The sequence below is a fragment of the Schistocerca americana genome, chromosome 4 (assembly GCF_021461395.2).
Source record: "Schistocerca americana isolate TAMUIC-IGC-003095 chromosome 4, iqSchAmer2.1, whole genome shotgun sequence".
Taxonomy (NCBI): domain Eukaryota; kingdom Metazoa; phylum Arthropoda; class Insecta; order Orthoptera; family Acrididae; genus Schistocerca; species Schistocerca americana.
The window spans coordinates 372,516,251-372,533,606 of record NC_060122.1 but is presented as its reverse complement, the minus strand read 5'-3'; the positions used below and the strand labels follow the sequence as shown (position 1 = coordinate 372,533,606).

General features: G+C 43.7%; 1 protein-coding gene across 1 annotated transcript in view; it reads right to left on the bottom strand.

The window, feature by feature from the left end:
• The window catches only part of LOC124613493 (venom carboxylesterase-6-like), a 150,489-nt gene extending 135,794 nt beyond the window's left edge, over positions 1-14,695 (bottom strand). Inside the window, exon 1 of the mRNA XM_047142201.1 lies at positions 14,465-14,695. Within this exon, the coding sequence (XP_046998157.1) occupies positions 14,465-14,695 (231 nt within the window). The remainder of the gene's footprint in view (positions 1-14,464) is intronic.
• Between the last annotated feature and the right edge of the window lie 2,661 nt (positions 14,696-17,356).

Sequence of the window (17,356 nt, the reverse complement as noted above, 5' to 3'; positions counted from 1 at the left end):
CTGGACCACGGCAGCGCAGTTGTTATTTGATATGGCTTGGCTGTGCCCGCCTTCTTAGCCCCTTCCAGCGTCTCACGATTTACGAAACTTACAGGTTGCTAATTGGCTGTTGGTATTGCGGTCCTGGAACTTCTGTCTCCGACCTGAGGGTGGATCTATAAGATTAAGTGCTCGTCATTTCAGATTGTGCCTCCGTAATCTTACTATTTTGATTAAGGTCTGAAAAATTGTTTTCTCCCTTTAAAGACTGCTCTGTGCAGCGACACTGTTTTCAGTTGTATACATTCTTTTAAAAGTGTAAATCTCCCTTGAGTTGCCAACGTTTGAGAGGTTGTTTTTGAAATGGTCTTTACAGGGACCTCAAGATTTTTTTTCTATTTTAATCCACCTTTTAAAGGTGGTTGAGAGTAATTTTTACCTTGATTGCCGAAAGCCTTTTAATACACCTTTTGAAAGGGCGTCAGTCTGGATTAAGCCCTTTGTAATCATTAGTTTAAATCAAGCTTTATGTTCCTTTTGTGTGTGTGTTTGTTTTTTTTTTAGTTGTCTTATAGTTAAGTATGAGTCTCCATTAATTGTTACCAACTAACTTGCTGATTAGTAGAATTATCTATATTAATTCCGGTTTAGATCGAATCAACCTACTTCTGTAACATTACTGAAATTACTCCATGCATAGCGCAGTGCCTAGATCAGTTAAGGTGAACGGCATGTGATAAACATGTCATATTTTGTTAGGAGCATGGTGAGTAAGTTGTCTTCCATTAAATTTCGATTAAAGCTATAGATTTACGTGCAAGTAATTTTCAAGTATCCGAATTTTTCCTAGTTTTATTGCACTGAAAATTTTTAGTTAAATTTTGTTTTAATTAAGATCCGTTTAGTCAAGAGTTTGAAGTCTGTTTTGCTATTACGACTGCTGAGCATGTCTACAAAATTATAGTTTGCTTAACTGTTTCAAGTTGAATTCTGCTTTAATTAAACTTCTGTTCAAACATTGGATGTGAACTTTTTTACTATTTATATTGCTGAGCATTCCTCTAAAAACCAAATTTTGCGTAACTATTTTTGCTTTAATTATTCTATATGTAAATATTTGTTCTAATGTTCCGATTGCTGATCTTCTCTGTAAAACGATAAGCTGCATAATTGTTCCGTGCATGCTACCAATGTCAAATCCCCCATGTGCCTCAGTAAATAAAGAAAAAAAGTGTATTTAGGTGTATTCTCGACTTGGACTGTCTTTCTACTCCAGCAGTCCGTATCCTGCTAGTCTTACACACCATAAAGGACTGAATTGATGATGCTGTCTGCCACCCACACACTCTTTAAGGTGAGAGAAGGTACTGGATCTCTGGTGTAGAAAGTGTGTGGGCATGGGGATCAGATTAGGGAAGCAGTGTGTGTACATATGCTCACGATCAGGTCGTTGCAGCAGAGGATGTAGAGGATATATCTTACATACTTAGGAAGTTGTTGGAAGAATATAGAACGTGCAGTTCCAAAATAAGTTTTCAGAAGACGGACCATCTATGCTGTGGGGTGGTGTGAAGTGACTTCGCCATTGGCGGACATCAAATTAAAGTTTAAGAGTATAAGTGCATGTGTAATATCCTATCACGTGATGGAAGACACGACAGATATACCTAACAACGGATTAGACAGAAAAACGGAGGCTATCCAAAAATTAAATCCTGTACTTTGGTCCTCAAAAATTAGTTTACAGGTTAAAATGCGATTATACAAATCCACCATGGAACCAATAACAAGTTGTGGTGGCGAGTGCTGGGAACTCTCAGAAAAAATACAAAGATACTTAGAGCTTTAGAAATGAACTATTTGGGATCATGTTGAATTTCCCGACTTGGCCGGGTAAGAAAAGAGGAAACTTATTTTCTCATACCAGGACGCAGACCTATTGTAGTATTACGGATAGAATAGAAGAAAGCCAGCTAGGAATGTTAGGGCAAATGAAGAGAATGGAGGAGGACAGATAAGCAAAAGGAGCACTTTTATGGGAACCCCCTGTAGCGACAACGAGAGGAAGACCATGAAAATGTGGTACTCACTCCGCACAAGAAACGATCCAACAATCTATGCAAAAAAGAAGCTTGTGACCCTACCAAACGAATGGTGAACTTGATTTCATTTGGCGAAAAAGTTATAGCCTGTGTGTTTTGTGATTGTTATTGTTACCTTGCAAAAGGTAAAACAATTACTACTGATACAAAAGTCATTTGAATGGAATAAGAATGTGAAAAAAGACCTGGCAGTAAAAGAAAAATTCAGGACAGCTTGCTTGCCAGCTGAAGTGCAATGTCAGTGCGAAAACTTGACGATCACAGAATGGATTGTTGGAAAGTCTGCCCTATTCACGAGATTTGGCATCATTCGACTTATATCTATTATCACGTATGAATAAGTCAATAACTAGAAAATATTTTGACTCCAATTGAAGAGTAATCTCGCACCTCTTTACAGTAGACGAATATTGAAACTCGACGGATTTCCTTCTCGCTAAGCTTTGTGACACATACACTGCGCTACAAAATTAAAGGATCGCTTTTTAGAAACCTCGTAATTGTCTCCCGCTGCGACGCATAAGTTTGAAAGTTCGCTCAAAGATGCCCACAGAGTTCCTTAGTAATGATGTCCTGTGGCGTCACCCTCGGGCTCGGCAAAGCTTCAAACAGCAAGGTGTCGCCACATGAGAGGTAAAGGTCACAGCTCTAAGCGTTCATGTGATATGGAAGGTGGGTTAATGATGTCAAAAGTGCACTAAACGTTTGTCTAAGTGATGATCGAAGGGATCCCTGTGTTAAGGAGAAATCTACGGATACCAGTCACTGAATGACTGGACCAGAAGTGGAATTCATCCTACACCTCTGCCAGGGGGCCTAATGTAGCGCAGAAACTGATTGCACAAATAAAATAGCAACTATACATTTACACAACTGAAGGTGTTTCAATTTGACATTTTATACTGAACAGCCGAGGTCCCGAAACCATCTGTATAAAGATGGACCTACAGAGATTAAAGAGGGAGGTTGAGCGAAATTTCAGACTTATGCGTCGCAATGGGAAATAGTTATGGGCCTTCAAAAAAGTGATACTTTAGTTGTGTTGCACAGTGTATATCGTTGGTTGTTCGGTGGTCTAGTGTCTTCGCGGTCGCGGCTGAGCGGATAAATCATGTGTTTTGTTATTTGCTTCCTGAGCCTAGTTGAATGTTAAGATAATTCTCATTTATTGTCCCGTCAGTTGCACATTTTTAATTAGATTACATGTTTCGATCACTCAGGGTCATCTTCAGATCCAAACACTTGCTTTAGCAAGCCGTCTTGTCTACTCAGAACGACATATCAGAGTACTGTAGTGGAGTTTTCACGTCGCCCGTTATGCTGAGCTGCAGAGCTGCAGAGTGGTCTGAAGTTGCAAGTATTGGGTGAAAACTTCTTTTAATAGCCTTATAATGGGTTTACACAAAGCATAGAACAGCCAGAAAAAGCTGTTGAGACAAAATATTATTTCCATTGCTCAAAGCCAGACTGTATGCTACCTGGTGGCATTGCGGGTACATGAAGCGGTTAGGAAAGTACAAAAGACGAGCAAAGATGAGTGTAGAATACGGGCCCTAAATGGAGAAATCCATTAACGTAGTGACTTCAACAAATGGCAGATTGTTACGACCGGCGCCTCAAAAACGGTGAAGCTGCTAGGCAGTTCGCGTGATACAGTCGTAAGCATCAATGGAAAATGGTTGAAGGTTGGTGAAACCACGATTAGGAGACAAGGTATTGAAAGCCAACGCTTCCTCTCTGCAAAGGACAGGCGGCGGCGATCTGTGGCACACCTGACGACAGAGTACAACGCTAATGAAGGCACAGGTGTTTCGGAGCATACCATTCAGCGCATATCATCGAACATGTACCTCCGCAGTAGACGACCTCTAGGCATTTCCATGCTGACTCAGCGGCAATGTCACTTACGACTGCAGTGAGTACTTGATCGTCGAAATCACTCACAACAGACGAAAGCCGTCATCAAAAACTAAGTTTGTGCATAAGTTCTTAGCGTTTTCGTTTTGCATGTTGATATTCCGGTTGCTAGAGGTTTCTTTATCGACTGTCACTTTTTGTTTGTAGTTCACTGTTGCTATTTGATGTTACTTCTTATCATTTGTTATTTGGAGATGGTGAGTGGAGATGTGGACGCTAGAAAATGGAGTACCAAGTGGAGAAATCGCAACATTTCCGACATGTTCTTCTGTTTGTGTTCAATAGAGGGATGACAACAGCGGAGCCAGCCGGAAACATTAGCGCCGCGTATGGGGATAATGCGGCTGGACAAAGCACAGCAAGAATATGATTTTCTCGTTTTAAGGGGGATCGTTTTCACTTTAGTGACCCTACATCTTCAGGAAGATCTTCAGGGTTTGATGAAGTTCGTTTAAACGGATTAACCCATAATGTCCTCGAGAACTGGCAAATGTGCTACACAGCAGTTCCTAGTGGCTGTTTTGTGTGTGTTGGTGTAGTCGGTCTTGAGGAGATGCTGGCTCGCGAACAGCGATCAATTGGACTTAAATCTCCGGCAGCCAGGTCGTCGGCAACTTAAGCTGTGTAAGTTCACGTAGTTGGTGCGCTCTGTTATTCCAACAGCCTCTCTTTTTCAGCTGATGCATCCGTGGCTACCGGGCAAACATACAGATCTTGGCATTTGGTGAGTCGACCACAGTGCGGGTGATGTTCGTCTTCTGCTGATCTTCGGTGTTGCTCCAGTCGCACGTAACATTCATGCTCCAACAAGTGAGTCACCACAATCAAATCGGACTTCCTAAACGCGTGTAGTGCGTTAGTGGAACCGTTCATGGTCCTCAACAGATCTCTGATCTTGCCACCACTATGAAATATAGGCTTCAATCCCTCAGCGACACAGCACACAGCCCCTATGCCGTAGCTCATACCTCTCACTTGATGTAAGCAAGCAAGAGGGAGTTGTTCCTTTATTTACTTTCGCTTCACTGTACCTCGCAGCTCGTTGTACGAGGCTGCGTCAAAAGGTATCTACACATTTTTCTAATTTGCTACAACAGTACAAAATTTACGACATATTTTTTCAACAGTCACCCTATTTTTCAGTGCACTTGGTCCATCAAAGACAAAATTTTTTAGAACCCTCAGAAAAAAGTCGGTGAAGCAACATCACATCATTCATCACTTCACTTCGTAGGGGTAACGGTAGCATTTTATCCTACTTTTGAGTGGATCGAACAAGTAGAAATCCGACGCAGCGATATCAGATATATCACAACTGGATGCAGGGTGCTCCACAACTCGAAATGCACATTCTCATGAATATTTAGTATTAAAAACAGTCTTGATCATGGTTTATTTATCAAGGTGACCGGTTTCGACCACTACTGTGGTCATCTTCAGACCACTGAGTAGGAACCTCTTTCTGTCAGTAGTGATTCTCCAACAGAAAGAGGTTCCTACTCAATGGTCTGAAGATGACCACAGTAGTGGTCGAAACCGGTCACCTTGATAAATAAATCGTGATCAAGACTGTTTTTAATAGTAAATATTTGTAAGACATTGATCACTGCCTTTCCCGTAATGTATTCAAAAGTAATACATTCTCATGAGTTAGAACGATGTAGGCGCCGATATTTGAACATTGGCAATAGGCCTTGGCGTATGTAGTTGTAATGTTGACTATTGGCTATTGACTCCTTTGCCATGTATTGTTCTAGAACTGGCCCTTGCGCGTCCCAATAACTATGATCAGTTATCCGGCAGAGGGGTGACTCTTGAATTCCTTTTTGGCTGGAGATTTTGGGCCTTTCCATTCCATGCACAAACCTTCATTCTCTGTTTCAAAGTGACGATCCATGTTTCATCTACAGTGATAATTCGTTTCAAAATCGTTTCACCTTCATTAGACCGACTGTCTAGTTGCTGCCGACTGATTCTCAGACAATTGGACTTAAGCTCTGGATTGTTTAGGTTTGGGGCCCATCTCGCACATATTTTATGGCATTATAGCCTGTTGTAGAAGATATTATGCAGAACCTTGCCTAATTTCCCTCAGTTTGAAACTTCATCAACAGACACTCGTTGGTTATTCAAACTCAGGTCATGGGCTCGTTCGCTGTTGGCAACAGTAGTCGTTATGACTGGACGACTGCACTTTCCGTCGACCCTAAAAATAACTCGCCACATCTACCGTATACAAGTCTGCACCAGACCTATTAAACGATGTACCTAACGTGTAAGTCTGCAGCAACGCCCCAAGGGTACCTACTCGGAGTCGCAGCCATGTTTATGTCCTTGGGTGTGAAAGTTGATGTTTCTTCAAAGCTGTATTTGTTCATATTGAATCTTCTGATAGGTCTAGCAGGCCGCGGTGGCCGAGCGGTTCTAGGCGCTTCAGTCTGGGACTACGCGGCTGCTGCGGTCGCAGGTTCGAATCCTGCCTCGGGCATGGATATGTGTGATGTCCTTAGGTTAGTTTGGTTTAAGTAGTTCTACGTTTAGGGGATTGATAACCTCAGATGTTAAGTCCCATGGTACTTAGACCCATTTGAGCCATTTGAGAGGTCTAGGTTCACTTTTATTAAGCAGTTGATATTATCTTGGGCAGCCAGGATGAAACTGCCTTATGATTTTACGAAATTGTGGACCAAAGTGTTTGTTTTATGTCACACAGATACAAGAAGATGATTAAGTTAACGTTTCACAGCATTTTGGACATGGAGGACGCAGTTATATGCGCAGCATTTGCTGTGGGAATGGCCGCCGTAGTGGTTAGACAGTGGACTCGTATTCGGGAGGACGACGGTTCAATCCCGCGTCCGGCCATCCTGATTTAGGTTTTCCGTCATTTCCCTGAATCACTCCAGGCAAATGCCGGGATGGTTCCTCTGTAAGGGCACTGCCGACTTCCTTCCCCATCCTTCCCTAATCCGGTGAGACCGATAACCTCGCTGTCTGATCTCCTTCCCCAAACAACCCAACCCACCCACAGAACGACAACGCACTGCCAGAAGCAGGAATTGGATTTGACCCTGTCAGGGAAGAAGAGCTGAAGGCAGCGACATATACTCCTTGTTAATGAAATAGTCGAAGCCCGAAGATACGCAGGAATTTAGGAACTTAGACAGAATGGATGTGTCTTGTTTTGACAACCTGCTCTCGATTTGCATGACGAGATTCGCGCAAATAACACAGTAATGAGGGAATCACCACACTCGGTTTATGCACTTTTATTGTCCCTGTAACCCTCCTCTATCTCTCTTTTTTAGCTCGGCACAACAGAGCGACACCAAAGATGCATAACGGCCTTTGTTGTCCTCACTGGTCGCGACCGGCGCAATTGTACCTCGACTCGTATGGCTATTCTCCAAAACTCTCCTTCCTGGCATGCTGAAATAATACAAAAGATGCATGCAAATCAATCAGGTGCCAGTTAAGATAATACTTACACATCGAATGTAATATTACATTTACATTTTGGTAAAACATATAAATTCAACTCAGAATTAAAATTTGTTGACGTAACTTATTATGGTACAGTGTATTTAGAGAATCATATAGACACCTTTACACCTTTCCTTGCTGTATGCCTCATTAAGCACGCTTATACTTTCTTTATTCTATACCTCTTCTACAATAAGAAACTATTATTAGATGTACAGCTTTTCTCAACCGTTAACGCAAAAACGACTATTGTCATTTGTTTCATTATTGTATTAATAAAAACTTACTCACTGAAAAATGTGCCGAGTATCTCACGCAATCGCCAAAAGACTCCTCAAGAGTTGACATATATCTCGTCTGCTAGCCACAAGTGAAAACAATATCGAGCAAAAATTCCGCTTGAAAAGCTACGTTTCGCGCATGCGCCTTTACACCTCCTCTACTTTGCCTGCACGGATCCATGGCAGAACAGAATGCCTCGTATTTCTCCACGACGGATGAACTGTCTGCTAAAATTGTAGCTTCCCCAGTTCTGCCACTAGGTGGCAGGTCAACTGCACATGACTAGTACACGTCAGGCGTGTCGTCTAATACCGGTTAGACGCTTGTTGGGCGGCTTTTGAATCATCAAGTCCGTTGGTAAACACTTTTTCGCCGTAAAGTGTTGCGCCTGTATCGTGCTGAACCTCTTCAATAGCTTTTAGCTCCTAGGACACCTTCAGACCGCAAAAGAAAGGTTGAGGAACGTTGTTTTCGAATGCTGGAAGTGGAGAATGGTGTAGCCAAGTTAACTTGGCAATGGCGCAGAACCAGATGAAGAGAAAGTTTTCCATTCATTCATCAAAACATAGACCGCAAGAGCAGGGAGCTAAGAAGAATTCGTATTGACACAGTGTTTATCCGACAAGAAAGGTGCGTGAATATTTGAACACTGCGAAGAACCAGCGCCCGCCGCTTACCACAGCACAATATATGAAAACCCTTGCACATGCCATCAGATGTACATACGAACTACTAAAAGAAGAAAGGAAGATTAGCGTTGAACATCCCGTCGACATCGAGGTTGTTAGACGTGGAGTACAAGATCGGAAATATTCAAGGATGGGGAAGGAAATCGGCCGTTTTCTTTCTAAGGCACCATTCCGGCATTTTCCTGGAGCGATTTACAGAAATCACGGAAAACTTAAATCAGATGGCCGAATGTGGATTTCAATCGTCGTCCTCTCAAATACGAGTCCAGTCTGGCAATTATTGCGACACCTCGCTCGCTCGTACTAACATCTGGCTTGAAGAACATAAGAGCAATTGTGTGGGAAACACGGATAAGTCGGTAGTATGAGTTCAGGACCTGGGACCAAGGAACCGCCAAATTCTTTTCTCAGATACTATAGTATTATCGAGATCCAACTATTACCATGCTAGATTCTGCAGAGAGGCCACACACATTCAAAACAAAAAATAATTTTAGCAGAGAACAATAACGACTGAAATTTAGCTAGTTTGTGGGCCTTAGTACTAAATCAGCCACCACAGTGCCAACTCTTGCGCACTGTAAGCTCCATAATCTACATCTACATCTACGCGATTACTCTGTTTTTCACAATAAAGTGCCCGGCATAGGGTTCAATGAACCACCTTCAAGCTGTCTCTCTACCATTCCAATCCCGAATGGCGCGCGGGGAAAACGAGTACTTAAATTTTTCTGTGCGACCCCTGATTTCTCCTACTCTATCGTGATGACCATTTCTTCCTATGTAAGTGGGTGCCAACAAAATGTTTTTGCCAACGGAGGAGCAAACTGCTGATTGAAATTTCATGAGAATATCCCGTCGCAACGAAAAACTCCTTTGTTTTAATGATTGCCCCTGCAATTCGTGTCTGTAGCACTATCTCCCCTATTTCGAAAATAATACAAAACGAGCTACCCTTCTTTGTACTTTTTCGAAGTCATCCTTCAGTCCCATCTGATGCGGATCACCACACTGCACAGCAATACTCCAGAACAATGCGCACAAGTGAGGTGTAAGCAATCTCTCTAGTAGACCTGTTGCATCTTCTAGGTGTTCTGCCAATGAATCGCAGTCTTTGGTTTGCTCTATCCACAACATTATCTATGTGATCGCTCCAATTTAAGTTATTTGTAACTGTAATCTCTAAGTATTTAGCTGAATTTACAGCCTTCAGATTTGTGTGAATCATAGCGTAATCGAAATTTAGCCGATTTTTTTTTTATTACTCCTATGAATAACTTCACACTTCTCTTTATTCAGGGTCAACTGCGACTTTTCGCGCCATACAGATATCTTACCTAAATCATTTTGCAATTAGTTTTGGTATTCTGATAACTTTAAAAGACGGTAAATAACAGCATCATCTGCAAACAATCTAAGACGGTTACTCAGATTGTCTCCTATGTCGTTAATATAGATCAGGAACAATGACTTTCCGTCTATTACTTCTAACTGTGACCTTCCTGAAAGGAAATCACGAATCCAGTCGCCCAACTAAGGCTATATTCCATAGGCACGCAGTTTGGTTAGAAGACGCTTGTGAGGAACGGTGTCGAAGACTTTCTGGAAATCTAAAAATATAGAATCAATCTAACATCCCCTGTCGATAGCACTCATTACTTCATGAGTATAAAGAGCTAGTAGTGTTTCACAAGAACGATTTTTTCTGAATCCTTGCTGACTATGTGTCAATAAGTCGTTTTCTTCGACGTGCTCCATAATGTTCGAATACAGTATATCTTCCTAAACCCTACTGCAAATCGACGTTAATGACATGGGTCAGTAATTCAGCGGATTACTCCTACTTCCCTTTTTGGGTATTGGTGTGACTTGAACAATTTTCCGATCTTTAGGTACGGATCTTTCTGTGAGCGAGCGGTTGTATATAACTGCTAAATATGGAGCTACTTGTATCAGCACACTCTGAAAGGAACGTGACTGGTATACAATCTGGACCGGAGGCCTTGCCTTTATTAAGTGATTTAAGCAGCTTTGCTTCACCGTTGCTATCACGCAGTGAAGATATTCATTTCGACTTGCTAATTGCCATAATAAATGTCGGCGTGACTCTGCGATCTTAGAAAGTGGTCTCATGACGTAACGACTCTTTTTCTTTACTGTTCTGTCATCTCCCTTGCCTCATGTGGGCTGTGGATGAGCATTCAGAGCAACAATTAACAATCTGCAGACAAAAGGTATGCAGTACACAGAACGACTTAAAACAACAAATTAATAGATGAGATATTTTCAAGGGATTTTACAATTTGTAAAGATGTCTTTAATGAAGGTTTCATATAAAAGAAACTTGGTTTCCGTCGTTTTTAATTTTAAAACAGAAATATTAAAAGGTAAAACTAAAAAAGTAAGATTACATTTGCCACACGATGTAGAAAACTATCTTAAAAATGAAGCACTACCCTGTCATTAAAAGTTGAAGGACCTGCTCTGCGAAAATTCGTGTTATTGGAGGGAAAAATGTTAGGCATTTTGATAGGTTAGGAGAGTGTGGATGTAAGTTGGAAATGTGATGGATACTACAGACAGAGGAGGAGTGGACGTTGGAGACACAGGGAAAAAAGTGCATTTTGGGCCTAATATGAAGAAGAAAAAGTGGTAGGGGAAGGGGGGGGGGGAGAGTAGGCAAATCACTACTCGACCGTTACATGACCTTGAGTTTGAAATTATTATCTGAGTCTTCATAGCCTCTGATAATGTTTCCAGCATCTGGAGACGAAGTTTAGGCACATAAACATACCTTAGACGAAAGCGTGATGCCTGTTAAACAGAAAATCATCAGTGGTGTGACAGCGCTGAAAGCTATTACAAGTTAAGAAAACGGCGTCTCCTATTCGCTGGGGAGGGCAGTAAGGCGTAGTCCCAACATAGAAACGATTAGAACGAAATCTAAAATACTTGAAGAATTCTCGGGTGTCCTTCCGACGGTAAACAGACGCGTTGCCATCTTCAGGTGGTTTCTGATGACTGCTTCTCCGCTGTTGTCGGCGTTGACGTAAAAGCATTCCCGTGTGTGCTGATGACCGCAACCCACGACGACAGCGCGCTCCCTGGAGACCACAGTTCGCAGGCGAACGTCGCCGTCCTCCCCCCCCCCCCCAAAACGAAAGGAGTGGGATGATGGAGGGGTAATGCCAACGTATACAGTACGTCGACAACAGCAGAGCAGCAGTCGTCAGAAACCACCGAAGATGTCAACGAATCTGTTCGCTGAAATACCGTGGAGAACATACGAGGTGACCTGAGCGGACACTCGATAACACGACGGGAAAACGTCAGATTGCAGAAAGCGCAAATACTTATTGACTTACCCTCGTATGTTTTTATTAGTGTATCCGTTCTCACGTAATGTTATCTGCAGTCCATTTAAGTCATGTTCGAGGTTATCATCACCGCTTATCCGGTGTGCCCATGCTGTCGGCTTGTGTAACACAGTGTCCTTTCGTTCTGGATGCTGGTGTGACCCTCCACCTTCTTCGGTTTGCTATACGCTTGGTGCCCCATTTTTATTATTTAGTTCATTTCCTGTGACGAAAAACGGTCGAGAGCAGAATCCTTTCTGGTGAGATGGCTATTTCGATTGTACTGGAAACGCCAGTGATTGTCCAGATATTTTATTTTCGGCACTGTCATACAAGTTAGTACCGGTTTCGACCGTAATTGGCCCCCTTCAGGTAAATGACATGTACACTAGCTCGCGTTGAGAGAGACTGACAGACAATATGATTTTCTCAGTGGTTGGAGCTAAATACTGTATGCGTCTTGCAGTCTGAAGATGGCCGGTAATTTCTTATTGAAATTCTGAGCGTTTTTCCCTCAAAATAAAATACAGTGCTCAAAAGAATTATGGGAAAACGACTTTGGGGGTCCGCCACACTCCACTGAGCAATAATTGAGGACTAGATGTGTTACCCAATTATACTTTTACTTTTTACAAATTAAGTACACAAAAAAACATCATTACATCACCGAGAGTTTATACAGGGCGAGTCAAAAGTTCTTGGGCACCTTCATAAGTTGTAAAATTAAAATGTGATGATGGGAACATAGGTTTGATGTGGGGCCGCAACTTTTGGAGTGAATGTCATTCATGGCCGCCATCTTGAAATCCGCCATTTTGGATTCAAGTCATTTTTTTTTTTAATGGGAAGGGCGGGGGGTGTATGACACATCAAATAACACTCGCTTTAGCTCTGGAATTTAGTGGTGTATTTTGTTTTTGTCTATCTTCTACAGTTGAGGATATTAATGTTCAAAGTTGGAAATTACCTTCATACCGACTGCTACAACAAATGTTCTACGTGTTGTCCATCCTGTGCAATGCACAACTGTAGTCAGTGCAACCACTCTGATTTCTAAACTGTACAAGATAGACAAAAACAAATTACACCACTAAATTCCAGAGCTCAAGCGAGTCTTATTTGATGTGTCATACACCCCCTTCCCATTTAAAAAAAAAAAATAGACTTGAATCCAAAATGGCGGATTTCAAGATGGCGGCCATGAATGACATTCACTCCAAAAGTTGCGGCCCCGCGTCAAACCTATGTTCCCATAATCACATTTCAATTTTCCCTTTAATCTTCCAACTTATGAAGGTGTCCAAGGACGTTTGACTCGCCCTGTACAAAAATAACAGAAATGTCCGACAGGTGTCGAAAAGAAAGTGGAAACAATCATTCATCCCATCATCTTAGGTGCTTTTCATTGGACTTTGAGAGCTTCAATAACGTGTCTACCCTCCGTGAGCGTTTATCACTGCTTGACATGGTATGCTCCATACAGGTCTACAGACGTCACCTTGTGGTACCCGTTCCCATTTTTCAGTGAGATTCCTTAAGCGTTCTTGGAGAGTCTATGGTGGAAAAGGAGACCACGTACATGTGTGTCAACCGTGCCTCACATACGTACGATGGGGTTTAGGTTGGGACTCCCCGTCGGACATTCTGTTACTTCAACGTCCAGGCTTCGCACGACATCCTGCTGACGCTCGTCACACAGTCTCTGGCCTCAGAAGGAATTCAGGGACGCCACCGTACGCTGCAGCCGCCACGTGGTCCAACAGAATCTGTTGAATGTACTGCCTGGCGGTAAGGTGACCATGGATAACAGCAAGATCCGTACGGCTGTTAACACTGAAGCCTCCCGATAACATCACAGAACCTTACTCCACCGGACAACATTTGGCAGGTACCACACACCACCGATCTTCGCACACGAACATTCGTCTGCGAATAGCACGTGTGGCCAGTGACTAAGTTGCCCGTTGACATGCGAACGTTAGAACTGAAGGCGGGCAAGATGTCATGTTAAGGTGGGGTACTCGAACAAGACGTCTGAGACGCAAGTTCCTGTTCATTAGAGCGTGATAGGACACAACGGCTCCAGTGACCCTTCCGAGACCTTCTTGCTGTGCTCTGGTGGTATTCCTACGACACTGAAACGCAGAGACGGCCAGATATCTGTCTTCAAGTGGAGTTGTAACGCGTCGGCAACTTTGTACACTCTCCTGGTGTACTGACCCACCTCCCTGTAAGTGCCCATGGCACCGAATGACACAGGAGAGGCATTGTCATCTACAGCAACACGACCAAAACCCAGTCTTTTCGGATCAAACAGATCGTTTTTGCAACTTGCATTGTATTAAGATGTCGCATTGCATGTGCTTGACTGAAGACAATGTCCACAAATGACAACTGCCATCTGTGTACCTCACAAGAAAACAGTGGGACACCGGTACTCGCTTCCTACTGAGGGGTACCTGACACTTTAATGCTTAACACAGCGAATGATTTGTTGCCTACATCGAAAGCGAGCATCTCAAGCCATGCAATAAGATGACAGGTACTGCCTGCATCAAAACAGATTTAACATACCTGATGTTGATACACGTGTTCACCTAATTCTTTTGAATAGCGTATTTTCAAAACGAAGTCTTTAATGGCTGTGCGGACTGACCTGGAAGCGGAGGTCCCAAAGTGGAGGCTCGGCGTACGGAATCCCCACGTAGGCGAAGAAACGCTTCCCACGCCGGGACAGCATGGTGGATCCCGCCACCTTTCCCTGCTCGACGTTGACGACTGGCGCTAGCTCCGTGTCCTCCGCGGCCGTGGCCGCTGACGCCGGCGAGGCACTCGCCAGCAGCAGGCAGGAGAGCGCCAGCGCAGACGCCACTACCCGGGGACCCATTTCGCCGCAGTGGCGGCCGGCCGCTCCTCGTCAGATACCTGTCGCCCGTCTCCGTCTTATCGCGGCGATAACGCCGGCGTATCGCCTGCCTCCACACCAGAGGACACGTCAGGAGTCGAACTGACTGCCACACATACTGCAGATTACGCAAATAGCTCTTCCAGAGCGTGACCGTGAAGAACTCATTCACGCCACAGCATAAACAAGTTACTACTTGTGATACTGAAATATCTCACAGATGAGTAAGGCCACCAACGTTTATGGAGAAGTTCTCAACGCTGTGTTCATACAAGACTTGTAGGACATGTAGAGAGGGGGGGGGGGGGGGGTGAGTACATGATATTTTGAGTAGGAACCTGTTTCCGGAAACGTACCGCTCCTGTTCTACGACGGTTTCAGTTGAGATGTCTAATTCATCCATTTCTACTTGGGAAACTGAGTTAGTCGTGACTCAGCACGATTATTAGATAACAATTCGAAAGCAAACAAAACGAAACATTTATTTTTTCATTTCAGCAATTTTTTTTTTGTATTAACACATAAAGTGCTTTTTTTTTAAAAAAAAAAGTTTGAGGGTACTCCGACATTGGATATAATGCAGCGAAATTACTTACACCTGAAGCATGGGATACCACCCGTCTGCTTTTAGCCATGACGTCATCAACATGTCATCAACATGCATACGCATATCCGTTTAGCACTACCATCGCACACTATTAGCGGGCGAGGGCACTACATTCCTGTCGAACTGGCTGCCAGCGTTCCAGTTGTCAAGAACGATTGACACAGCTTCGAAATGCTTGAAACACTCAATGGCATCGCTTTTCCCACGAGAAACTGCACTGGTGTCATTCGTATTGCAATTACCAACACTAAAAAAGTAAATAATAAATTTACGTCCGTGAAATAAATCTTTGGCACTCTTCCAAGTTCTCAACACCGTAAAAAAATTAATTTATCAACGAAAACGTTTAGGGGTACCCATCCCCCAGCGTTCCCCCAGAAAAACAGCACTGCACATAATCATTACATGTTTACATTATTACAAACCAAAAAAGAACCCAACGTACTGTACGTACAGAACAGTACCGATGCACTCCAACAGCGGCTCGGTGTGGCGACCACCAATGTCGTTACAGAGATTGTGCCTATGGTGCATGTTCTGGTACACACTCCGCATCCCACCTGATGTCTCTTGAGTTTCTAGTGCAGCGGCCAGAACTTGTGCCAATAGACTTTCCTCTGTCTCTTCAGAAGTATCGTAAATTGAACTTTGCATACGACCCCACAAGATGTAATCCGTAGAAGATTGATCTGGCGATCGTAGAGCCCACGCGGTTGGACCAACTCGGCCAATCCATCTTACACCGTATCGTCAGTTGAGATGTTTCCTAACCGCACGTGAGAAGTGAAGTGGTGCACCATCACGCTGGAACCACGTGTCCTGACGGACTTTCAGTGGCACAGCCCCGAAGAACGGGTCCAATACGTTTTGTAAGAAGATCAATTACGCAGGAGCAGTTAGCTTGAGTGGAAGGAGGTATAGCTCAATCACATGACCGTCCAGAATACCTGCCCACACGGTAATACCAAACTGGTGCTGAAATCCCTTTACATGCGTGGTACGAAGGGTTTCCGCTGCCCAGACATGGCTGTTTGGCGAATTCAGGACACAGTTCATAGTGAACTTATATTCGTACGTGAATAGAGCTCTACATGGAAACAGGGGTGTGTCGATTCTGTAGTTCAGGAACGCGTTGTGGAAAACCGGCTCGACCCGTAACATGTACCCTTTGTAAGCGGTACGGATGTAATTGTTGCTCACACAGAACCTCCCAGACGATATCATGACTAACACCCTTGCACGTGCAACTGTTCGAGTGCTCGTTGAGGGGTTCTCTTCAACACGATACAGCACATCTGCTTCACACTGGGCGTGCGGCGTTGCCGTGGAGCACCACAGTCCTGCCTCCTTCCGCAGAAAGTAGTTTTTCTCGGAGCCGCTGCGTAACTAGGGCAAAACGTTTGCGCGACAGCGTGTTACGCTGCGGAAAACGTTTGTGATGCAGCCGACTAGCAGCTCTTCCGTTACCAAGGGCTTCGCCGTAGCCGGCCGCTGTGGCTGAGCAGTTATAGGCGCTTCAGTCTGGAACCGCGCTGCTGCAACCGTTGAAGGGTCGAATTCTGCCTCGGGCATGGGTGTGTGTGATGTCCTTAGGTTAGTTAGGTTTAAGTAGTTCTAAGCCTATGGGACTGATGACCTCAGATGTTAAGTCCCATAGTACTCAGAGCCATTTGAACCATTTGAGCTTCGCCGTACACAAGAAGCATGTCTGTGTCTTCCGAAAACGTGTACCGAACCATGTTTACTATATCGCATACTCACATGCATTGAATAGGCCTCGCTGCAAGGCAGACTATAAATGACATCAGTTGACCGTCTGACGGAGTTCACGTCATCTTGCTCACCCTATAAGTTCTAGAACACTGTAACGGGAATTTCCAAACACCCTACATAACAACTTCCTGCGGCGTTGTCAGGACCTCTTATGGAAGAAGAAAAAAAAAAACTGTCCGGATCGCTAAATAAAATGTCTTTCGTTGTTACAACGTTTCACCATTTGGCATCAACACATATGTGCAATTAAGATGAAAGGAACA